Source organism: Chaetodon auriga, chromosome 14, assembly GCF_051107435.1.
Source record: "Chaetodon auriga isolate fChaAug3 chromosome 14, fChaAug3.hap1, whole genome shotgun sequence".
In the NCBI taxonomy this organism is placed as follows: Eukaryota; Metazoa; Chordata; class Actinopteri; order Chaetodontiformes; family Chaetodontidae; genus Chaetodon; species Chaetodon auriga.
The window spans coordinates 10,902,395-10,925,599 of NC_135087.1; the positions used below are offsets into that span (position 1 = coordinate 10,902,395).

Consider the following 23,205-nt stretch of genomic DNA (forward strand, 5'->3'; position numbering starts at 1 on the left):
CTTGGATGGATAAAAACGTGTAGACTTAAGGTCATGGTGTTGTTTGAATTAAAGTGACATGGCCATCTTTGACCTGGTCAGACTTTAATCAGCCTAAAATATACTTTGTCAGTATGCTAACATGCTAGCATTACATCAAACAAGTTAGCACGTTAGCATCTGTAGAGTTACTGTAGCTTGTTAACGTCTTGACATTTAGAATGCGATGTGTTAGCATGTTGTCTTTATCAGGATTGCTAACTCTAAACTGCCCTGTATGCCTCTGAATGGTCGTCTGATGATAAACTGGTGGCTTGTCCAGGGTGTACCCCACTTCTCAAGATAATGAGGACAGATGCATGAATGTTAATGTTTCCATGGGGAGATGCTGGCCATGTTCACTGTAATCCTGTCATGAACTGCCCTGTTGTTGGAGCCAAGGGATCACCAAAGACATTAGGAGTCGTTGCATCCTTTCACTAAAATAAGGTTTGGTTTGAACAGGCTTCAGTTAGCGCCTCACTGATAAGTCTGTTTTCGAGTTTAACCCATATCATATGTGATGAAGGGCAGTCCAAACCAGATGGGCTGACCTCCTTACGCCTTCATGATCGACCATTTAGGGCAAGGTGATATAGCTGTGGATGTTTTCTCAAAGGTCGGGGGAATTAAGGGTTGTTATTTAACCCTTTGTTTTTGTCTTCCTAAGCCGTGTGAGGCTCGCTCGCATTTCAGCTCACAGAAGTAGGTTTAGCAGAAATGAGGTGGACGGCTTGGTTTCCAGTTCAAGAGAGAAGCTTTTTTTTTTTTTTTTTTGAAATGCTGAGTATAAATTATATGTGTCAAGACAGCTGAGAGGGTCAATGCAGCCATGTTTCCGTCTTCTTGTCAAGGTATATTGGAAAAATGTTTAATATGGTATACAGATATATTTTATATACTACAATTTATACAGTATTTTAAAACATGTGTAGATGTTATAGCCTATATTATTATATGTATATTATATTATGACATTCAGCCTACTTAGCATATCATATTATAATTAAGCTTCATTTCCATTTCGTAACAGCGGCACCATTTGGAAAATCAAAAAACTAAATTGCTTGTCATGTTACAAAAGCTCATATTTTTTTACCAGTTGATTCCGGTGGGCAGCCTGCTTCTCCTTTCAGAGCATCCTGTTCTCCCGTTCGGTTTCTAGAGCAGCACTTCCACTCATCTGAAGTTGAAATTGTAATGACCCGGCCTCCCATTATCTGCGGCGGTGAAGATGAATAGATATTGTAAAAATTGTGTGAACTGCTCGCGTCTCTCCTCCCATTATGAGGAAATGAGGACAGGAGGAAGGAATAATCCAGCAGATTTCTGTGTTATTATGTGCCTCTTCTATTCTTTTCTATTCAGTCTGTTTACCAATAAATGTAACGGCTGTGTTTGTCCAAGTGCTCACAGAGGGCATATGTGTGTGCGCGCGTGCGTGTGTGGATGCACTTTCCGGCTTGTCAGCCTGATGCATTACCCCCCAACACAGGAAACGGCCTATTATCGATGACCTGGGAATCTGTTTTTCGCTCTTCCTGCCAGGTGCTGCAGAAATTCATGTCTCGTCTTGTTCAGAACCGGGTGATGGCACACAAAGACCTGCGGACTCTCAGCAAATACCAGCTGATTCTCGCCAGGGACCAGTTCCGCAAGAACCCACCGCCAAGCATCAAGGCACGGACTCTGCTCTAATCTTTGGGTGCTATAGTGGGAAATACTGTATGCCATAGTATGCAATCAAGTGAAAGGAATAAAGGATGTTTTAAAAATGTTTTAATGCATTTATCAAATCAAATTCTTACCAGCGGTCTCACAGTGGTCTCACCTGCTCTCCTCATCTCCTCAGGGTCCGCAGCAGGGAATGCTGGAGGGCGACTTTGCCCTTTGCATCAGCCTGTACCATGGCTACGAGCTGCTGATGCAGATGGGGCTCCGGTCGCTCTTCTTTTACGTCCAGGGAATCATGGACGGATCCAGAGGTCGGTCACCTTACCGTCAGGCTTTCACACTATTTCATCGCAATTTATCCACACAAGCAAGGCTTTGCTGCGTTAGGGAACATTTCCTCCGTCAGTGGTGGACGGACACTCAATCATGCAAAATGTCTGTGTGTAATTTGTGAGACACCTGTTTGATATGAACACTGTCAATGCTTTGTTTGGTTCAGAGATGTCCCGCGCCAAAAATGAGCTGCAGAGGACTCCCACCTTCATGGACCTTTACAATGAGATGGAAGCAATGTTTGTGAAGCCATCTGCTGGTACCTGAGCACTCACTCATAACACATCAATCAGTCTATCTTATGTATTTGGATGAGGCATTATGATGGGAGTTATCCGGACGCCACCTTTGTCCACTTAAGGGTACTTTCATGCCTGCCGTGACTTACTGTAATTGCTCCATATGTCCAAACCATCCAAAAAGTGTTTTCACTCTAGAAACCAAACCATGGTTCACTTTGATCTGAACCAAGACCACCGCTCTTCAGCACACCTAGATTTGGCTGTTTTGGTCCGGACTGTCTAAGGAAGGTTTCACACCTGTATAACTGGAAAGCCTAGACCAAATGAGATCGGTGTGAAAGGTCCCGAAGAAACAAAATGCCTCAATTTCCAAGGTGCTTTAAGATTTAACAAAGAATACGCAGCATCTACTACACTAACATCCTCTGTGACTCATGCTTCTAGGTCCAGATGAGCCGTTTATTTACAGTCACCCCAAACTGGAGAAGCTGGAGGAGGTGGTGCTGCAGCATTTCAGACTGTGGGCTGAGAGCCAAGCAGACAATAATGGTGATTTACTTATTATTGCAGTGCACTGCTGTGACTCCTGGCTGATGTTTAATCTAGAAATCCTGCTGAATTAATGGTGTCACAGCATCCAAACAATGTTTCAAGTGTTATAGTTTTTGATGAGGGTGTGCTTTCCCTTAGCGTGTTAAATTTGAGGAGGATCACAGAACCAACTGTGTATGTTAATGAACTGTAAGAAATCAGCTCATGTGTCTCCTCTTTCTCGTTAAGGTCCAGGTTCAGGCCCTCAGGAAGTCGGCACGCGTGTGATGATCTTTTCATCGTTCCGTGAGAGCGTGCAGGAGATCGCAGCCATGTTGAACCGCCATGCTCCGCTCATAAGGGTCATGACCTTTATGGGCCAGGCCTCAGCAGGGAAGGGAGTCAAAGGCTTCACCCAAAAGGAGCAGCTGGAGGTAAAGACTAGGTGCCTTTTTTTTAATGGAGGGCAGATTTACAGTAAGGTTTAAGTAAATAATGAAATATAAAAAGGTGATATGATGAAACAGCTAATTTTAAAGCCTGCATCAGGGTATATATTTGCCTGTATCAACTATAACTCTGTATTTCCCAATGAACTTTAGAGACTGAGAGAAGCTGAGAATAAAGTCTTAATAACTGAATGAGAAAAAGCTAATGCATTCAATATTAATGCCACATTTCCTGAGCAGTGCTTCCTGATGATTTGTGAGCTTGCTCAGTATTGTGCTGGGCGATAAAAGGACTGTGAGTTGTGGCAGAGAAGAAATTAAAACATTATTTCTTCCAGCAAGAATTGTCACGATCTTTTTATATAAAGTAAAATGACTATAATTTTATCACCCGTTCATCTTTCATCTGTGCATTTAATTTGAACTCGTTCACCTCTTTCTCCTTGTCGTTGTTGGGTTCCATTTTCAAATTCAATGGTCTGATTTGTGTTATTGTACAGCAGACGTGCATCTTGTTGAGCAAACAATCAAAAAAATGAATGCGACTGCTGTTGCACTGATTCCACTGCCGGTTTCTCTACAGACCGTCTGTTCCATTTCCTCGTAATAAATAATGCAGGAATGACGTAGATGTAAATGTACATTGTGTCTTGTGTGCACTTCATTTGCTATAAATAGACATGATCCTTGATATGTTGTAAAAGGTGCATTTTTCTTGGCACATGGACACAGTGACATCGTTTTAAGTTGCTAGCACAGACAGGCGTTTACATACAAGAAACACGAGTTTAAGATGACATCATAAGGTGGAAATATTATAGCACTTTCTCTGTTTCTCGGTTTGTTTCTGCTGTTCGTTTGTGTTGTAGGTGGTGCACAGGTTCCGTCAGGGAGGCTTCAACACGCTGGTGTCCACATGTGTCGGGGAGGAGGGGCTGGATATCGGAGAGGTGGACCTCATCGTCTGTTTTGATGCACAGAAGAATCCCATCCGCCTGGTTCAGCGAATGGGTCGCACTGGACGTAAGCGACAGGGGCGCATTGTTGTCATCCTGGCTGAGGGACGCGAGGAGAGGGTGAGTGTTGAGGTTTGGACCCTCAGATTGAAAGTTTGAACTCAGAGCTGATTGATCCACAGAACCACAATGCCAAACTTTTAACCTCTGTGTTCCTCAGACCTACAACCAGAGCCAGAGCAACAAGCGCAGCGTGTACAAGTCCATTATCGGCAACAAAAGCGGCTTCCACATGTACCCCAACAGTCCCCGCATGCTGCCAGAAGGGGTGAACCCCACCCTGCATAAGATGCACATCACCTGTGGCCAGTTTGACCATCAGGATGGCAGCAGGCGGTCTGTCAGGGGTCGACGGTCCCACTCTGAGGGGCGCGCCTCACTCATCCACCCTCAGAACCTGAGTGAGTGATGAGGCAGGGGTAGATTTTGGTTATTCAAATCCAGAAACAGGTTTTTGACTCGGTGTCTTATGTGGTAGTTCGGCAGGGCAGCACAACGTCGGACGGGTTTCTGAGCAGCGCTGAATACTCCCTGTGGGCGTCCACCATGAGGCTGCGGGAAGATGAGGCTCATCCAACCCTGAAACAGTCAGGCTTCATGTCCCTACCCAGCGATCCACCACCTCAGGTGTCCTTCTTTCTCTCTGTCTTTCTCTTGTGCAGGTCTGAAAACTACCAAACAGTGGAAGACATGAAGATAAAGCCGCTGTGGGCCCATTTAGAGGGAAACATAACGCACACATTTAATAAGGAAATGACACATTAACAGATAATGAAATGAAACAAACTTTTTGTCTATAGATTACAAAGAAGTTACAATCAGCTCTGACTCCTGTCTTAGAGATGTTTTCTTGTTGCCATTTAGGCACATTGGATATAACAAAATTTAATTGAGACCAAACCATGTTGTAGAAAAAAAGACTAAGCACGTCATCTGGTAATTTAAATGTGTACATTAATAAGATAATGATGAACCGGCTGGTGTTTCTGGTGGTGACTAGCGAGGGTAGCAACATTTAATCCCAGGTACGTGATGGCAGACCCATAATTTACTGTGATTTCAGCAGTATAGAAAAGAGAGGAACTGTTATGCAGTATGTTCCTTCCTCTGTGTGTTTTTGTTACTTTTTTTACACCTTATCATTTCATGTCCCAAAGGAGGAAGTTTCCAAAAGCGGACCACCATCCAGAGAGCTGTCTTTGTGGGAGTGGAGACACTGGCAGCACAGAGCGCTTCCTACCCACGTTGTTAATCATTCCCTCCGCTGCCACCACTTCACTAAAGTGATGGAGCTCATAGACGGCATGAGAGAGGAGAATGAGGTGAGAGCAGAATATTCGTTCTGTGAGATCAAGATATAAACTGGTGTAGCCCTGCTCTATGAAGTGAGCGGAAGTGACTGAACATCTTACATAAATGTCGCTTTGTTTCATCAAAGAAAGACAGTATTCTGTGTTTATGCAAGAGCGGACCAAATTTCTGTAAACTCACCAGGCTTGAATCCGTCAGCTGAGTTGCTTGTGAACACATGATTATGATTTGTGTTGAGGTACTATATTCATCGTTTTGACCTGGAAGGCAAATTCCTGACATGATAACAGGCTCCATGGGGCAGTGGTGGTTTTATTTCTTTTCTTTTCTTTTTTTTTTTTTTGTTCATTTATGTTCGCTCACGTCTGCTTTCCCTCAAATTAGACTTAACCATAAAACTGATCAAGCCAGTTTTTCTCCCTCAGTCATAAAGCTGCTAACAGAGCAAGCCTGCATGTTTACAGCCTGAAAGCCCGTATCTCCTTGGCCTGTGCGTCACTTTTTGTTGATGTAATAGCAGCTTGCTCCACAGTCTTGGCTGCTAATTAATAGCAATCTTGGCTTTTTTGGTGGCTTGAAAGGATTATTTATATCAGCATGGTCATCAGATCCACCAGAACTGGTCAACAATTGTTCTCATGTTGAACCGACAGACGGTTATCTAATGTTTTACAGTCTCAAGAACTGCATTGTGCTGCTGTGGTGTGGTTTAATACGCAGTATCTGCCACGTAATTTAGGCACAAGACTCTTACATTATTCTCTGCCTGACCTTGTTTACATTTTGCCAATCCCCCTCCAATTACACACCTTATCACTTCCAAATATCTGACCCAGGAGTGTTCCCGGCCTCCTGCTCTCACCATCTGCTGTTTCACAAGATTGTGCCATCGACAGCACCCCTGAATTTGTCCAAATCCTTGAAATTGGGTCAGAGATTATGGTAAAACTGACTGTTGGCTGAACTAACAAGTGGGGTCTGTTTTTCCACAGCTTGAGTCTTGACCATTCTCAGGAAGGAGAGAATTATCCCACCTGTAAAAGCAAAACTGGCTTAGTGGGTGAGATGGCAGCTAATGTCTCCTGGACCTCAGGCATGAATTCAGGTCTTGAAACTCCCAGAGAACAAAAGACAATGACAGTTCAGACATTTGATTAGATGTGAAAGTGAAAAAAACAGCTTAATACAACATTATTTTCTCTTGAAAAGTAGATAAACGTGAGCCTCAATCGGTGCAGTGACCTTTCCTGTTTTATGGCGTTTGTTATTTTCACTCCACACTTATTTCTACATACTGCTCAGTAAGTAGGTCTAATTGCTAATTGCTCCGTCATGAATCATGCAGCTTTTCCAGGAAGGTGTCTTCAGGGCATTCAGTCTAGTTTTGGGAAGGTGAAGCTGCTTGTTTATTTGATATGCGATAAATTATTATTACAAGTGAAAGCCAAAAGAAAAAAACCATTGTCTTCAAAATGTGCTTCAAGTATCAAAAGCACAACACAGCAGAATGACCTCTCTCAGTGTTGTAGTATTGTGGGTAAAATATCACTGTTACTGATGCAGATACTGTGTATTTGGGTAAATTAACGTGTAACAATGCACGGCCGCGCAGGTTTGGTTTAAGACGTGTGACGGATGCGGTTCCCTCGCGAGGCAGCTGGATTCAGGAGATCATATGAGATCACATGAAATCACACAAGATCACATGAAATCACGAGATCACATGAAATCACACAAGATCACATGAGATCACACAAGGTCATATGAGGTCACGTGACATGAGAATCCATCTTGGCAGGCTTCAAGTTACTGCGCTTCTCGTCGAACCACAGTGACTCGGACCAATCAGCGTCCTGTGAGGGTCTACTGGCAGCTACGGGCGGGACTGTTCGAAAACAACGACGCCTCGTAAAGAGGTTGGCGTAGATGCTGCTGTAGCATCAAATATGGAGAGTGGAGGGTATTTCCTCACTGAAAGAAGAGCAAAGAATGACGCTGAAGGCTTTTCTCTTTGGAAAAGATGTTTTCTTGCTCTTACGTGGCTTCGGCAAGACTTTGATTTATGTCATGTGGTTCGCTGATCTGACTGGTTGTGGTTAGATGGTGGTAAACAGGTCGTTCATCCAATCACCTGCCAAGGATTTTGTTGAAAACGCCTGCCCATGAACGACTCACATGATTCTGCGTAACAAACCATCTGGGGCCTGAAAGGTTAGGCACACAGTGAAGTACAATCGGCCTGAAACAATAAAAGTGAGGGGGACTAACAACAGATTTCCATCTACATCTAAACAAATCACATATTTTTAATGACAAATCTGAATCTGAAAGGTATCGAGTGACTGCAGCTGTCAAATAAATACAGTGGAGTACATCTGAAATGTAGTGAAGCAGAAGAATAAAGCAGCAGAATACTGGAACACAGTTAAGTACAATCATCTTAACATTGCATGTAAACACAGTGCACTGAGTCACATCACACTAAATACGTTTGAATCATTGTGAATGTTTTTCATCAAGTTTTGCATAAATAATCATGGGGTCAGTCAGGTTTTTTTCCATTCGTGCTGTAGCACTGGAAATATGCGGATAGTTTTATAAATAGCTTTAAAAATTCCAGAGTCCAAACTTGGATCTGCCAAAAAGGAAAAAGAGGCAATTGCTTAACTGTCTGCCAGATTAAATTAAATTGTGTTTTCAATGTCTGAGACACAGATAAACAAATGGGACCGAAAACAAGACCTCCTTGAAAGAGCTAATTAGCTGAGAAAGTATTCCAGGAAAAAAATACTTACGATACATAATACAGAAAAAACTTTTTGATTAAATAAACTGTCTGTTTTTTGTTCATTTCATTTTTTTTCCCCTCCCAATCCACAAATAGCATTTTTCACTTCAAACATGTTTTTAAGTCCACAAAGCGTATTTGTCTGCCCCTGTAATCTCCTGTATTCGTTTAATTTGACAAATACGTAACAGTTTTACTCCTTTTTAGATGTGGTTTGATAAACATCAGCGCTCCATCTAGTCATGACGAATTTCATGTATCACAGCCCACACACAGCTTCAGTATCCTCGCTTTGTGCAAACAGGCGTGTCTCCATTAACACACAAGCAGCCTGTTGCAGTTGTCCTACGCTCAGGGACAACGTGAGCCTCGGCTTAGAGGCCACCAGAGGGAGAGCAAAGAAGAAAAGCACTTGAATGAAAGTCCAAACTTTATTTTTCTTATATAAATCTTGCCCGCACTCGACCTCCATCCCCTTCCATTTCAGAGGCCATTAATCTTATTTGAGGCAATTTTCTGTCAATTTTCAAAACCATTCTGTGTCTTCCATTGTGGTGCCTCTTTCTCTGTGTGATGAGGGGACACAGAGACAGACTGAGAGACAGACAGACAGACAGACAGACAGAGAGATAGGCAGACAGACAGACAGACAGACAGACAGGCAGGCAGGCAGGCAGGCAGGCAGGCAGACAGACAGACAGACAGACAGACAGACAGACAGGCAGGCAGGCAGGCAGGCAGGCAGGCAGGCAGGCAGGCAGGCAGGCCGTCCTCCTCGTCCTCTGTGATTATGTAACACTTCTCTGAACTGTTACATAAAGCCAGGAAGCTGGAAGTAGGTCGAGCCGTGATGACCCACATGTATACCGTACTGGGCTGCGGACGGGAGAGCGGGAGATCAACAGCAGATGAAAAAAAAAAAAAAAAAGAAAGATGAAGAGTGTTTAAAGAGCATTAAAGGACTAAATTACAGGCTTCACATTTACAGCATAATATGCCATGGCTTTGAGTACAGGGCTGCATTTGTACAGCATTTAATATAGCGTTTTGCTTTAATTGATTGTTTGAAAAACTCCGTTAAGACAGAGCACACAGCTCACATTTCATTATTGCTTATCGTTGACGTTGGAACACGTTCAGGCTCGACACTGCTGAATGTCCGGCATCGCTGACGTCAGAAGTAGCTTCTTAAAAGCCTTGTGCTCCTCCTCTGCCCTCACATCATCCTTTTATCTTTTTTTATCTTCTTATTCAGATTTACTGATTGTGGCATTGTCACGTCAGCAGTGGTGGAGGAAGCTTTCATATTCTTTACTTAAGTAAATGCACCAGTACCTCACTGTGTTACTCATGTAAAAATACGAAAGTAAAATGGAATTATTATTAGGTGATTATTACTCATGCACTGATGTTCAAGCAGCCTTTTGCTCTCGTAGTTGGAGGTGAGGTTTTACCAGTTTAATATCGGGCTGCAGCTGATGATATCATGTTCACCATGGATTAGTGTGCAGGTTATTTTTTTGATCGATCCATTTCTTCTGTATTATAGTCACAGTTAAACAGCTCAAACTGACGTCCTCACACGTCTTGTTCTGTCAGATTGTCACTGTGAAGAAGTCACTAGCTGTTTCTGTAGTGAAGCATCTTCATACCAACTGTTGCCAAAATGCATCTAATCAATAAAGTTTGCCGCGTTCGCAGTAGAGCATCATTTCAATCAGGGCAGCTGGTGTCGGCCGGCCGGCCGGTCGGTCGGTCGATCACCGTCAATTTGAGCCGCAGCGTGTTTGGAAACAAAGTCAGACAGACTGACTAACACGATGTCTGCTGCATTCTGCGCGTGTGTTCATGAGCATCAAATTTATATGATCATTGTAGTGCAATGAGATAATAGTTTCCACTCTGCTGCTTCCCTTCATCCTGCAGTCTGAGACATCTCAAACCCTCTGACCCCCCCAGCCTCAGCAGGACTCTCTCCGCCTGACCTCGTCATCAAGTTTATTTCAGTCTGCGACATCTCTGCATCTAGAGCCTTAATCTGATCATTAATTAATTGTGCGCCAGGGTTTTACGGTTAATCCCGCCTGAATACAGTTCAAGTGTGTCAAGACAGGGACGTGAAACTCACAAGAAACGAGATATTAAAGGGAGGAAGATGATGTTTTCCTTTAGTGTCCAGTGCGACTAAATCCTTGAATACCTCGAAGCCTCTGTTGCATTTTCCGTCGGGATCATGATGTTTGAAGGATGTGCTGCAAAGCTGTGTCTGAGGCATAGGGGAGTTTTAATAAAATGGCATTTAAAAGGCCATTTCTACTTTATTTTTGTATATTATTCCTTTTTTCTCCCAAAAAAAACTCATCAAATATAAAGTAGGATCAAAATATAAAATATTCTGACTTAAATTTAAGGACATCTTTCTTTTATTTGACACCTATTCATTCATTAGCCATCTCTTGTCTCCTTTATTTACTCGTTCATTAGTCACAATATGAGCTGAATCAGTTACAGTTGAGTTTACATTGTATAAAATGTGCCTCATCAATACATTTGACTTGACAAGTAGCTAAACAACAATTTCCAGTAACATGTGTTCATTTTCTAATTAGAATAGCTGCGAAATGGCTTTGTTTTCCGTCAGATTTGTTGTAACATGAAGGCCACTAACGACATCAGCACAGCTCTTGTTGATTTGTTTTCAACACTGTTAATTGTGTTTGTGTTGTACTCAGCCGACATTTTCTCTCTGCAAAGCCTCGCCTGTGTTCAGTGTAACGCTCTCACTGAGTGTTAAAGTGTTGATTACGGCTCTCGCTGCGCAGCGTGATGCCTGCAAGCCGCTCGGTGTTTACCTCCAGGTGTTGTCTTATGAAAGCGCTGAGGGAGGTAGTGCAACGTGTGAAGAAATAATTGTTCAGGTGTTTCACATTTTTCACAGTCAACATGGCAGTGGAGTCATGGAGTTTCAGATGATAAACCTGTCATCACCTGTGCATCTCGAGACGTCAAAGGAGCATAAGGCCTGTTTGAAAGTGCTTACTTTGCATATGTCTTTAGTTGTTCACACAAAGTGGAAATATATGTTCATAATTATATAGCTATATGTATGTTCCACAGCCTGTATAATGGCTACTGCAAGTAGACCTGTCATGATAGCTACTTTTGTTGGACAGTGTATTGTAATAATTGCCATGAAACGATATTTATTGTCATTTTAAGATCATTTTATGCCACTGATATAATGATAATAGCATAATAATGCAAGTTCACCTTTTCAAAGAGCAATGACCTTTTAATTCTTAAGAGTATTCAGACATTGGAATTGTGAAAAACAGTTATGTTTTAGAGGAGTTTTTAAAGGCGGCATAGCGGCACGTTCACGTTAATGAGCTCCCCCGTCTCATTTAGTTAAGCCCAAAATAAAACCAGATCAGGACTCATTCCTCCAGACTCTCTGGCTTGAATCATGCATCGTAGGGAAAAACACCATTGAGTAGCACGTAATCTTCACCTGTGTGTGTGTGTGTGTGTGTGTGTGTGTGTGTGTGTGTGTGTGTGTGTGTGTGTGTGTGTGTGTGTGTGTGTGTGTGTGTCTGAGTGTGTGGAGCTGTCTGTCGCCCACAGTGAGACACAGACGCAGCAGACTCGTCTTGACAGTCAAACGTGTCTCAGCATGGCTTTTTTTTTTGGCTTGTTTGGCTTAGGCATTGTGAAAAAACTCTGAGGTGCTACACCCAGGTCTTATGATGGTATGCAGGGAAAACCCAGCTGGCATCATGTTGGCCAAAGTGTTGGTGACACGTAAACACAACAGACAACATTGAGGTCAGCAAAAGAGATCTTCAGCCGTGGGTCATTTCCATTTATCATACCGTAAGTCGATCATGTAATTATCGGGATCAGCATTCGCTGTGTGTTCACGTAACTCGATGTGTATCCATCTGCCACATGCTGAACATTTCATTCTGTTTGTTGGCAAACAGAGTTATCAGGTCAGCCACAGCGTGCTGATAAGGTGTGATAGACGTGTGGCCAATAAAAGACGCTGATGACACATTGGCCTTCATACTGGCACCAAATGAAAGAAACCTGCTGATCAGGAATCCAAATGTTTCAGTTCATTACGTTGATGCCAAACAATGGGAACAGGAACTCTTTTCCTTTAATTGCACAGTATTACAAAACCACCCGGTGAGGCCAGTTCAGCTGCTCGCTTCATCAAAAGAAAACAAAAAAATAAAAGCAGAATGAGTAAATGCATTGTTTTTGCAGACATGCTCACTGAAAGATGTAATATATGAAGTATGTCAACAACTACTTGCTGGATTGTCATTTAAGTTTTGGCATTCATGGTCCCCAGAGGAAGAATCCAAAGCCACTCCCATCAGCCTCAGCTGTAACTTGTTAAGCGTTAATTACCAATTGTTAGCATGCTAATGTGCTAAACTAATATGGTGAACACCAAACATTGAACCTTAAACATTACACCTGGTAAACATCAGCATGTTAGCATGCTGTAGTTAGCCTTTAGCTCAAAGCAACCCTCAGTCTAAGTACAGTCTCAGAGCTGCCAGCATGGCTGTAGTCTCCTCATCGTGTTTTAGTATTAGGGCCACCATTAGCACGGAGAAAAGATTTCAAATGTCGTCTTGTGGTGACAGTTTGGTGCTTTTTCTACTGGCTGCTGAATACAGAGCATTAAGTAATTAAGACAGGAAGCAGTTAGAGCATGACTACCATGTACCAGGTCAGATAGAAATGGTTTGATTTTAAAGATACTGATATTTTTGAGGAAACTGACTTGTTGAAAGAAAGTCTAATGAAAACAACGGTTGAGTATGTGGTTCAGTGGACACGTGACACCAAACAGTGCGACGTGCGTGAAGCTTAGTGGCCTGCATGAATGCATGGTTTTATAACAGCGGAAATAGGCACTTTTCCATTGCGCTATGACCAATTTCCTCAGTGTAAGAAGGCCTTTTATGCACGGTTTCCCATTTTTAAGAATGCTTCAGGCCATTTGTTCCCATTCAAATCATTCCCACTCTATTAAATGTGAAGCTTTATTTAATGCAATGACATAAGGTCTCATCTCATCTAGTTTTATTGCCCTCTTTTTAGGCTTTGCTGTGCACACACACTCCTCCCTTTTCCTGCTATCACTCTATATCAGGCCCCTTTCTTTTCTGTTCACTGAGCATCTTCGTCCTGCTGGTCTCAGGTTCGATGGCACCCTGTCGACCCAGACGGGATACCACTCTAGATGAATCACTTCCACATCATATGGTTTGCACGGATGACAGGTGGTGGATGATTATGATGTGTGTGTGTGTGAAGAGGAAGGAGATGGGAATATGTTCTCATTTTGGACACTTTTGCAGTGATATTTGTCCTTTTAAGGTTATTATTCTGTCTTCCTCTATCTTTTAGAAGAACAAATAACTAGGAAGCGTTACCTCAGACTTTTGTGTGTCCTCTGTCTTGTTGCAATGTGACTCTTTATTGGCCACTTCCTGATTAGATAACTGTATGAACATGATCAGTGAATTTGCTGACCTAAGCGTCACATGTTGGCAGTCCTGATTACAGCTCCCTGACCTTGGTTCTCCTGCGGAGGGATCTTATCTTACACAACTCTCATGTGTTTCTGTTCAGGGTGAGTGTCGTTACGAGCAGGAGCTTCTTCCTTACCTCCACAAAGCGGATGGCCACGTGAAGAAGGTGCAGAGGCAACAGAAGAGCACAAAGACCTGCACGAAAGCCACCACCAACAAACCCAAACCATCTCGCTCCACGTTGTCTGATCTGGACAGCGTCGATGAGGAAGCAGAGGTAAAAAAACCACTTCATGTTCTATGCGATGCTGAGGCACCTTATGATGACATCACAGATCACCCAGGACCTGAGGCAGTTTGTCCTCATACGTCAATCAATGACTGTCCAGAAGCTGACATGTATGATGGCTGTGCCATTATAGAGTCAGACGAGCCTCTAAACTTAGACAGAATTTCACAGTTGAATGGAAAAATTCATGAAGATGAAGATGAAGATGAAGATGTTGAACTTCAGGCCATGTTCTACCTTCCTAAATGGGGTTCAGCCCCTCCACCCTCCTCTGCTAAACTCTGCCCAGGAAAAGATGAGACTCTGAAGGTCATCCTGGCCAACGTGGCGGAGCTACTATCTCGATCTCCACCATCGCTGACTGACGATTTAGAGGCAGACATGGCCGCTCCATCCCCTCCTCCCTCTCCTCATCAGCTGTTCCGGGTCAGCTTTACCCTGAATGCAGACGACGACGATGACGAAGTGATGATAACGAGTGACGCCGACGATGTCTCCCCAAAGACGGACTCAGACGAGCATCCAGTGGGTAAAGAGGACTGTAAAATCTATGATGATTGGCCTCGTCAGGAGCAGCAGCAGCAAAGTGTCAGCAGGGCCAGCGAAGCAGCAGACAGCCCGACCTGGGATGAGGTTTTTGGGGAAGATGAAGTGAACGAAGGTGATGATGATACAAGAGATAACAGCAAGGAGACGGGTGATGATGAGAGTGTGGCTGAGGAAAAGCAGAGCTGTTGGGATGACGTGCGGAATGAGGAAATGCCAGATTTGATGGATGGTGGTGCGACAGAGGATGTGGCCCCTCAGATGGATGACAGCATGGATCTGTTCGGGGATGATGAAGCCTTCCTGCAGATGACCATCCCAGACATCTCCACTCCTGGCGTCACTCCCAGGACATCCCCCGTCATCAGAGACACAGAAAAGACCCCGGCAACGTCATGCAGCACTGCACACACAGCTGTAAGCACATGTAGATCAAACACAGCACACAGAGATGATTTAGCGCACGCAATGCACAAAACACCTCAGGACACAAACGCCCAAAGCACTACAGAGACAAAACACAACACACACAGGGCAGCAGGTAAACCTGTAAGAGACACTTCAGTGACGGCTAAAAGTCCCACGGTGCAACAGAATTCGTTTGACGGCTCCCACGACTTCTTCTCTGTCAACTTTGACCTCGGCTATTCGCTGGAGGACTCTGAGGAAGAGGAAGAGGAGGATGTCCCCGCCCCACGCACGCCGACCTCACCGCAGCCTAAAAAGCAGGCCACCTCTGACTCTTCCACTCCCCATAGCAGCTTCCATAGACCCAGAAAGTTATCTCTGTCAGAGCACAGGAAGAGAGAAACGTCCTCTCTTCTGGCTTCGCCTTTAATGTCTGTAGGTGGCGCTCTCCCATCTCCAATCCCACCAGCAGCAGCTAGGTGGACGCTCTCGCCTGGTCACGCCGGGCCTCGCGACCCGACCCGCAGCTTAAAGCGGAGACGACTGGAGGGCGAGGCGGAGAGAGCGCCAGGCGTGGAGAACCGCTCACGTCAGGGATCTGTTTGTGTGGCTGACTCCCCTCCTCATCCAGGTTTGTTTACCCTTCAAGAAATCTGCTTCCTAAACGTTCTTACTTTGCTCCAGGCTCCTGCATTTTTCTTTTCCTTCTGTGCGTCTCACCTTGTTTTTTAGTGGAGTGCATCAGTGACAGTGAGGATGAAATTGTGGCTCGTAAAAGAAGACACCAGAACAAGGTCAACCCATTGTCGTCCCCGGAAGCGGTGAGCATGGCCCGTTGATGTTCAGGCTGCAACAAGTTATTGTTTAAACTATTTCATTCATCTGCTGGTTGTTTGCTCGATTAGTTGTTTGGTCTGTAAAATGTCAGAAAATTGCCCGTCACCAGAGCCCATGGTGACACTTTATATAGGATATGAAACATGGATATTCAGTTGACTCTCACAGAGTCTCACCGAGAAATCCAGAAAATATTTACATTTAAGAACCGAGAACCAGTGGATGAAAGCCTTTTTTGACATATTTATATGCAGATTAAACTTGATAAATGCGCCATTTATGACATGTTTATATGTTATACTTTGAATATAAAATCTAAAAACATGGCTGCCTAATCATTGCAGCTCCAGTTGAGTTACATTTGTTCTTTTTCCCTACATAAGGTTAATGAGATGCATGTAAAAAGATGGCCACTCAGAGTTAACCTTTATGTTGCGGTGCAGCGAGCCTCAGGTCTCTGACTCAGACGGCTCAGACTGCCTCTGTCCATCATTGCCAAGGAGCCTGCAGTTGTCATGGCAACCATCCTGCAAGCAGCGAAGGAGCATTTTTAGTACCTGAAATGTGTTCGCGACACGTATTTTGACACTATACCTGAAAAACACATTGACAGACCTGCACTGTTTACACACTCTTATACACAGAATGCGTGTGTATGCTGAACGTTTTGTCTCTTCCAGTCAAAGATCTGCAGCGATGTGGACTCCCCGGTGGTTGTGAACAGGAAACGTGTAGCAGCTCTTAACATAGTAAGATTATCTTCATTAGATCTTAAGAAAGCCAAATGGTTCAACCTGTTCAACACAGCGGATTTAAGCACTTTCACTCCGTTAACCACTTATAATAATTCCTCACCGTCTGATAATATGGAGCATCACAAACCATCAACAGTGTGCAGTTTCTGACTCATTTCTTCTTCTCGTCGGCCTCCAGTCTGATGACCTTGAGGGCGAAGCTGTTTCTGATGATGATTTCCAGGATGAGTCCATGTTCATGCGCAGAAGCTCTTCAGCTGAGAGGCAACGAGTCCGACAGATCAAAACCAAGGTCCGTGTGGCAACAGGCGGCTTCGCAGGGGCGCTGTGATCTGAATGCGAATCGTGTCATTTATGTGTAGATAAACACAGCTGCAGGAAACATCACAATGTGTTTTTACTTATTGTCATAACTACAGAGCTGCTAGTGAACCACTAAACGCACTTTAAAAGCCCTGAAAACGTAGCTGCTGCTGTTTGTCTCTTTCAAAACACAATCGTTTTTCAGGTCGCTTTAACTTTTGCCCAAAAATGTCACATCTATAAATATCTGTCGGCCTTGACATTTTCCACCGTTCCTGTCTCAGCACGCCGCATGTCGAAAAGGGCGTCAGTTCCTGGACGAAGAAGCGGAGCTGTCGGAGGAAGGCGAGGAAGCAGAGGTGTCATCTGATGAAGAGGACGGAGAAGAACTGAACCATTCCCTTGACGGCTTTGTGATCGATAACACACACGTCTCACAGGGACTGAACGGTACAACACCATGCTTATTTCAACAAATGTGATGTTATCGGACCTTCAGTGGATTATTTCTAATTCTAACTCACTGAAGTGTTTGAGCTGAAGGAAATGTGCTGTAACGTTGACACTTCCTGTCTCTGTGTCAGACTCGGACATGCACGGTGTTTACCTGAAGTCGGTGAGAAGCCCTGCAGTCCAGGGCAAGTTCAAAATGTCCTACAGAAATCAGCACAACATGGACATATTTTCTCAGGTATACTACATATTCTGTTCTCAGCTTTTATTTTCTCAATGTAAATAAAAACCTTGAGTTAGTTAACTTTTTTTGTTATTGACTCCACTGCCTGCTCCTAATTTTTGGCCCTCAGGTGCCTGAGATGGATGAAACGTATGCAGAGGACAGCTTCGTGGTGGGCAGTGAGGCGGAGGAGGAGGACAGCAGCGAGGAAGAGGCTGAAGACATTGAGTTTATGCCCGAGGACTCGTATGTGGACGGGAGGAGGCAGTATGCCACCAGGCGGCGTGTTTTCCTGCACAAAGCCAGAGCCGGCACGAAGACCACAGCTGAAGCTCCTCCAGAGCAGGGAGCTGGGGTGAAAACCAAGCGCACCCGTCTCATCCGCATGGATGATTCCAGTGAGGAGGAGACAGAAGAGGTTGGCAAGGAGAGAAGTGTCATAAGAGAAGGTTGTGTCACTGACCCCTTGTGGCCAAAGGCGGTACAGCCGGAGCCCAGCAGGCCTCAGCAGCAGCAGAAACCCTCCTCCTCCTCCTCTTCATCTTTAACCATAGCATCCAAAGTGTCACTGCTGAGCAAGGCGCAGAGGTGCTCGGTGACTGAGGACGGGTAAAGAAATGTTCCTGCGGCAGCACACAAACACAAACACTCATCAGCCACTGAAGCGTTGTTCTCTTTCTCCTGCAGGCTTCGTCAGAGGTTAGAGAGTCAGCATTTGCTCTCTGATGAACTTGACTTTGTAGAGTCAGAGTTATCCTCCAAGAAACAACCCCAGGTATGAGCAAACAAGATGACACCTGCCCGCTGGGTCCTGCAGTGTGCTTGGAATAAGATACATGATCACTAAAACCACAAGTCTGTAAAACTTTTGTTTTCCTACATGCAGGCACTCCCTGCCTCCTCCCCTGTGCCTCCGAAGCCCACCTTGCAGGATCCACCAGCCAGCGAGCCCCCTGCTCCCTCCGGACCGGTTTGCATTCTGGTGGACAGTCGCTGCATCGGCAGCGGAGTGGAGCTGATAACCAGCCTGCGGCAGCGTCACGCGGCCACCGTCCACGTCTGCTCGCTGGACGGCAGCTACTTCATTGTCAGCAACCGCACGGCGGTGGAGAGGCACAGCCAGTCAGATTTGGCCGCGCCGCAGAACCGGAAGCGATTGGCTGAGAGGGTGAACAGCTTGCAGAGACTGTTTGAGCGTGTTTGTCTGATTGTGGAGAAGGACCGAACGAAGCCAGGTCAGTCAGCCTTTTCATGTGATGACTTCATATGAAGATATATAAAATATTTAGAAACTGCTAGTAAAAATATGCATAGATAGTGGAAACACCTGCACATACAGTACCATCGTCTTCATGATTGGCTGAAGGTTCCAGGATCTTTGGATAGATTACACAACGATTTGATTTACTTTGTGAGATGACGTATGTTTCCGTCCCTGTCACAGGTGAGGTGGCGCGTCCCTTTCAGAGAACGCGCTACTATGACGCCACTGTGACCGCACTGGTGCAGACCGGGGTGCGCTTGCTGTGGAGCGATGGCGCCCAAGAGAGCGCCGGCCTGCTGGCAGACCTGGCACGGCTGGAGCAGCGTAAAGGTCAGGGCATCGGCGTACCGCTGGAGGTCAAAGGGCAGCAGAGGCAGCAGGCCCTGCAGCTGTATCTGAGCCTGCCCTCAGTCAACTACGTCCATGCCCTCAGCATGAGCCACAACTTCAGCTCAATCGCACAACTCATAAACAGGTAAAGGAAGCGTGCGTGTGTGTGCATCATGGTAAAACAAGAGCAGTATAACACAGGAGACCATCTCCTCACACCCCCTTTGTTCCTCTGGCAGCTCCATTGAAGCCATACAGAGGGGAGGCTGTATGAGTCGATCCAGAGCTGAGGAGGTCTACCGCTTCCTGTGCTACTCCTCCGACTCCCTCCTCATGAGCACATCGAAAGCAGCAAAGACCAGCTAGCAATCTGAGATCTGTTTCTACCTTCCAACCTTTGTATTCCTCTCCTCCTTTATTTCTCTGCTTCTGTTCTCTCTCGTACTGATTTACCTTTGCTCTACTTCCTTGTTCTCAGTTTCACCGGGGGCCGTTGCAATGGACGCAAAGTAAGTGCTCTGTCTGATCTCTCAAGAGGAGAGGCTCAGGGTATCTGTTGAGCTGTCTCGCACAATAACGTTAATAACGAACGGGAACACCACTCAGCTCAGTTTGTACGTTAGGAAACACCACAGGTTTATCGATATAAAGCACATCGTGTTTTACTGTGGGTTTTTTTTATTATTTGGATGAGAAGTGTTTCATCCTGCCAGATGCTGTGCTCATAAGGACTCAATCAATGATTGACACTTGAATAACTTATTGTTTTTGTCACAATAATGGACACATATGTTTACAGCCCTGCCCTGAAAGAAGTAAATATGGGTTCAGATTTCTTGAATAAACAATGCTATTTTTGTACATTATTGTGTCACAAAGTATTTTTGTCTGCGTTAAACCTTAAATGTAGTGAAGCCTGTGATGCCGTCTATAAACACTAGAGGTCAGTCTGTCTTTAACGGAGCATGTGCATCAGGACATATTTGGATTTCTTTAGGCTCCATTCGTTAATTCGTTCTCTCGTTTGGCCTATTATTTTGAACTGCGATTGGTTCCTCAAGTTAGATCAGTGAAGGAGCCTAATTAATGTTGGAATTTGATAGTAAATGTATGTTCAGCCAATAACAAAAGCGTAACCTTCATTAGTTTTACATTTAACAATACATTTACAGTGTTATTTGATTGAATTAAAATAATTATCAAACTGTGTTTAATGACAGGGATACAGTGGCTATGAATACAGATACAAATCAAATAGGCCAGTGAAATATCAATATGGGGGGGGGGGGGGGGGCAAGAGGTGTAGGCCTTGAGTACAGGGGTGTTTATCCAAAAAAGGTTGAGAACCACTGATTTAAACCATTGATTTTGTTAGACGTCTTCATCTGTATTAGTAGTATTAGTATTTTGTTTGCTTGAAAAATCTGCAGTAAGTGTCCCCATAAAGCCCACCTTTCTGTTTACAGGGGATTTTCAAGGTAAAGTTGCTGGATCAATCCAGAAAAAAGCAGGGTAAAACTGAAATTTTAATCTCTTATTAGTTTTATTGTCACATATTATGTCTTCACAGTGTTTCCCACAGGATTTTAGGAGACTGTGGTGGGAGGGTCTCTGACCCTCGGGGTTGGGTGTGTGTGTACGTTTTCAAGCCTGATGTATCTCTTTAGGGCATTTTGAGACCACTGAATGTAATATAAATTGCTGTATATGAACATAACAGGTTGGTATCATCCTTAAGAACATAAGAGAGAGAGAGAGAGTGCACGAGAGGTGGCATGTCCTCTTAATCTTCAGAAACGCTCTGATTCAGACTGTTTTCTCCCCGTTTTTTTTTTTTTTTTTACACTTATATCTTTACAAATACAGCAGTAAGAGACCGACTTTCCCTTTTTGTTTTTTCGGCATCAGCCTTGCGATGGGCCCCCTCATAACCGTGGGCCCGGGGCAGCCGCACCCTCTGCCCCCCCGCCGGCTCCGCTACAGCTTTTAAGCCATAACCTCACCCCTCTTCACCGATGGCTGTGGCAGAGTCACTGACTCAGTGCTGTCGGATCCCTCTTTTCTTTTTCTTTCTCGCCGAAGAGAGATATTAAATAATTAATTACATGTTAATTTTTATAAACGGGTAGAGAGAGAGCACAAACGACAGAGGGATGAGAGAGAGAAATAGCGGGAGCGGGAGAGGGAGAAATAGCGGACAAGTAGCTAGCTACCGGGAAACCAGGGATAGCGGAAAGTTAGACTCTGTTTAGAAGTTGACTGGTGCAATGAGATCAGCAACATGGCCGACACTGCTCCGTTATCGAACTTGATACCTGCCACTTTTATTATTAGTAGTTTACGCTTCTGCGTCGCGTCAACGCCGTACCTACGCCGTCGACGCAGACCCCTACGCGGACCCTACGCCGTAGCCTGAAATGCCGTCCCGGCCTGCTGTCATGTATGGATCATCGACTGTATGGATGCGGTGTCGCCGGATCGCGCCAAATGCAGCAGACAGTAGGACCGTCTATGAACGCGACCTGTTGGCGCGTGCGTGTGTGTTCACGCGCGCGCTCTCGCTCGCGGGCTATAGAGTAGAGTAGGTTACAGCTGTGTAATCGGCTGACTGACGGATCTGGTTATTATTATTATTTTTTAGGTGGGGAGGAGGGTGAAAAGCGGGGGGGTGGGGGGGTGGGGTGGGGACGAGACTGTGGCGGGCCCAAACGAGACTGTGGAGGGCCGCCACAGTCTCTTTAATTGGTGGGAAACACTGCTTCAGTTGGTCATCATGTACAGATTAAGTCCAAATCAGACATCTCACCTTTTATAATTGCTTATGTATTTTTCCTTGTAAATGTAACTAAGACCAAATCAGCATATAAACTAAGTTAAAATACTTCATTTCCATTTCAGATCTTCTGCCTTTAAGCCTACCTGTTAAAAGCCCTCATGAAAAAAATCCCACATCAATCTGAATCTTGCTCATCTGTTTTACACAGATTTCATTTCCTGTATGTGAGTTCTAAAGTTGGATTTTGTTAATATAGATACTTGACTTGGACTCGTGCTCAAAAGACTTCAGACTCGACTCGGACTTGTGTTTTGGGACTCGTGAACAATCATTATGTTTTCTTTTTTCCTTTCTTTTCTTTTTTTTGCCGTATTAACATTGGGGAAACTCTGAAATGTCTGACGAGCTTAATGTCATTCCCTCCTTTTTGACATGGTAACCATGGTACACATGAGCACCTCAGATGACACTATGGCGACCGACACACCCACAGCTGCTGCTGTACCCTTTGTAATTACGTTTGGTTATAAAAACTTCCAACAAGACGGCACCAACAAAAAAAGCACTGACTGCAAAGTCTGTGGTACCAAGATTAAGGACGCTGGATCAACCACATCAAATTTTATCAGGCACCTGAAAACTCACCCGGATAAGTCACATTAGCGCGCATATGGACGGTTAGCAAACATGTTGAGCTCAGCATCAGCTATGTTTAACTTAGCTTGCCACCAGCTTTGTAACTGACTATTTGAATAGATGAGTGAATGTTAATTTGCTTGTCACACTTATTTGCATGGAGCGGCGTTAACATGATGTTTTTTTGGGTACCGTTATTTATCTACGTTCCTACAATGCCTACAATGCTTTTGACTGGGTGAGGTGTAACATTTTCTATATTTTTGTTCTTATTATGGTCCGACTGAGCCTGCACAATAAGGGGCAAGATATAATGTAACTGTATGTTCATGTTGGAAGAATACAGTCTCCTTTAAAGAAAATCATTCATTGTGTATTTTCTTCATATTGCACTGCAGTACCCTGTTTAAAGTGATCATATAACAACTAATCAGTACTGATACTTTATGCTAATAGATAAAGGAGGGA

At 44.4% G+C, this 23,205-nt stretch overlaps 1 protein-coding gene across 1 annotated transcript; it reads left to right on the top strand.

Annotated features, from left to right (window-relative positions):
* The first annotated feature begins 58 nt into the window (after positions 1–58).
* On the top strand, positions 59–20,185 carry fancm (FA complementation group M). Its single transcript, XM_076749077.1, has 21 exons — positions 59–76; positions 1,567–1,698; positions 1,871–2,003; positions 2,192–2,284; positions 2,712–2,816; positions 3,048–3,232; positions 4,117–4,323; positions 4,424–4,664; positions 4,742–4,890; positions 5,421–5,585; positions 14,018–15,791; positions 15,893–15,981; positions 16,678–16,746; positions 16,931–17,044; positions 17,340–17,505; positions 17,640–17,746; positions 17,862–18,340; positions 18,419–18,506; positions 18,618–18,966; positions 19,176–19,470; positions 19,565–20,185. The coding sequence occupies exons 1-21, from the start codon at positions 59–61 to the stop codon at positions 19,689–19,691; spliced, it is 5,085 nt and encodes a 1,694-aa protein (XP_076605192.1). The 3' UTR covers positions 19,692–20,185.
* The last annotated feature ends 3,020 nt before the right edge of the window (positions 20,186–23,205 follow it).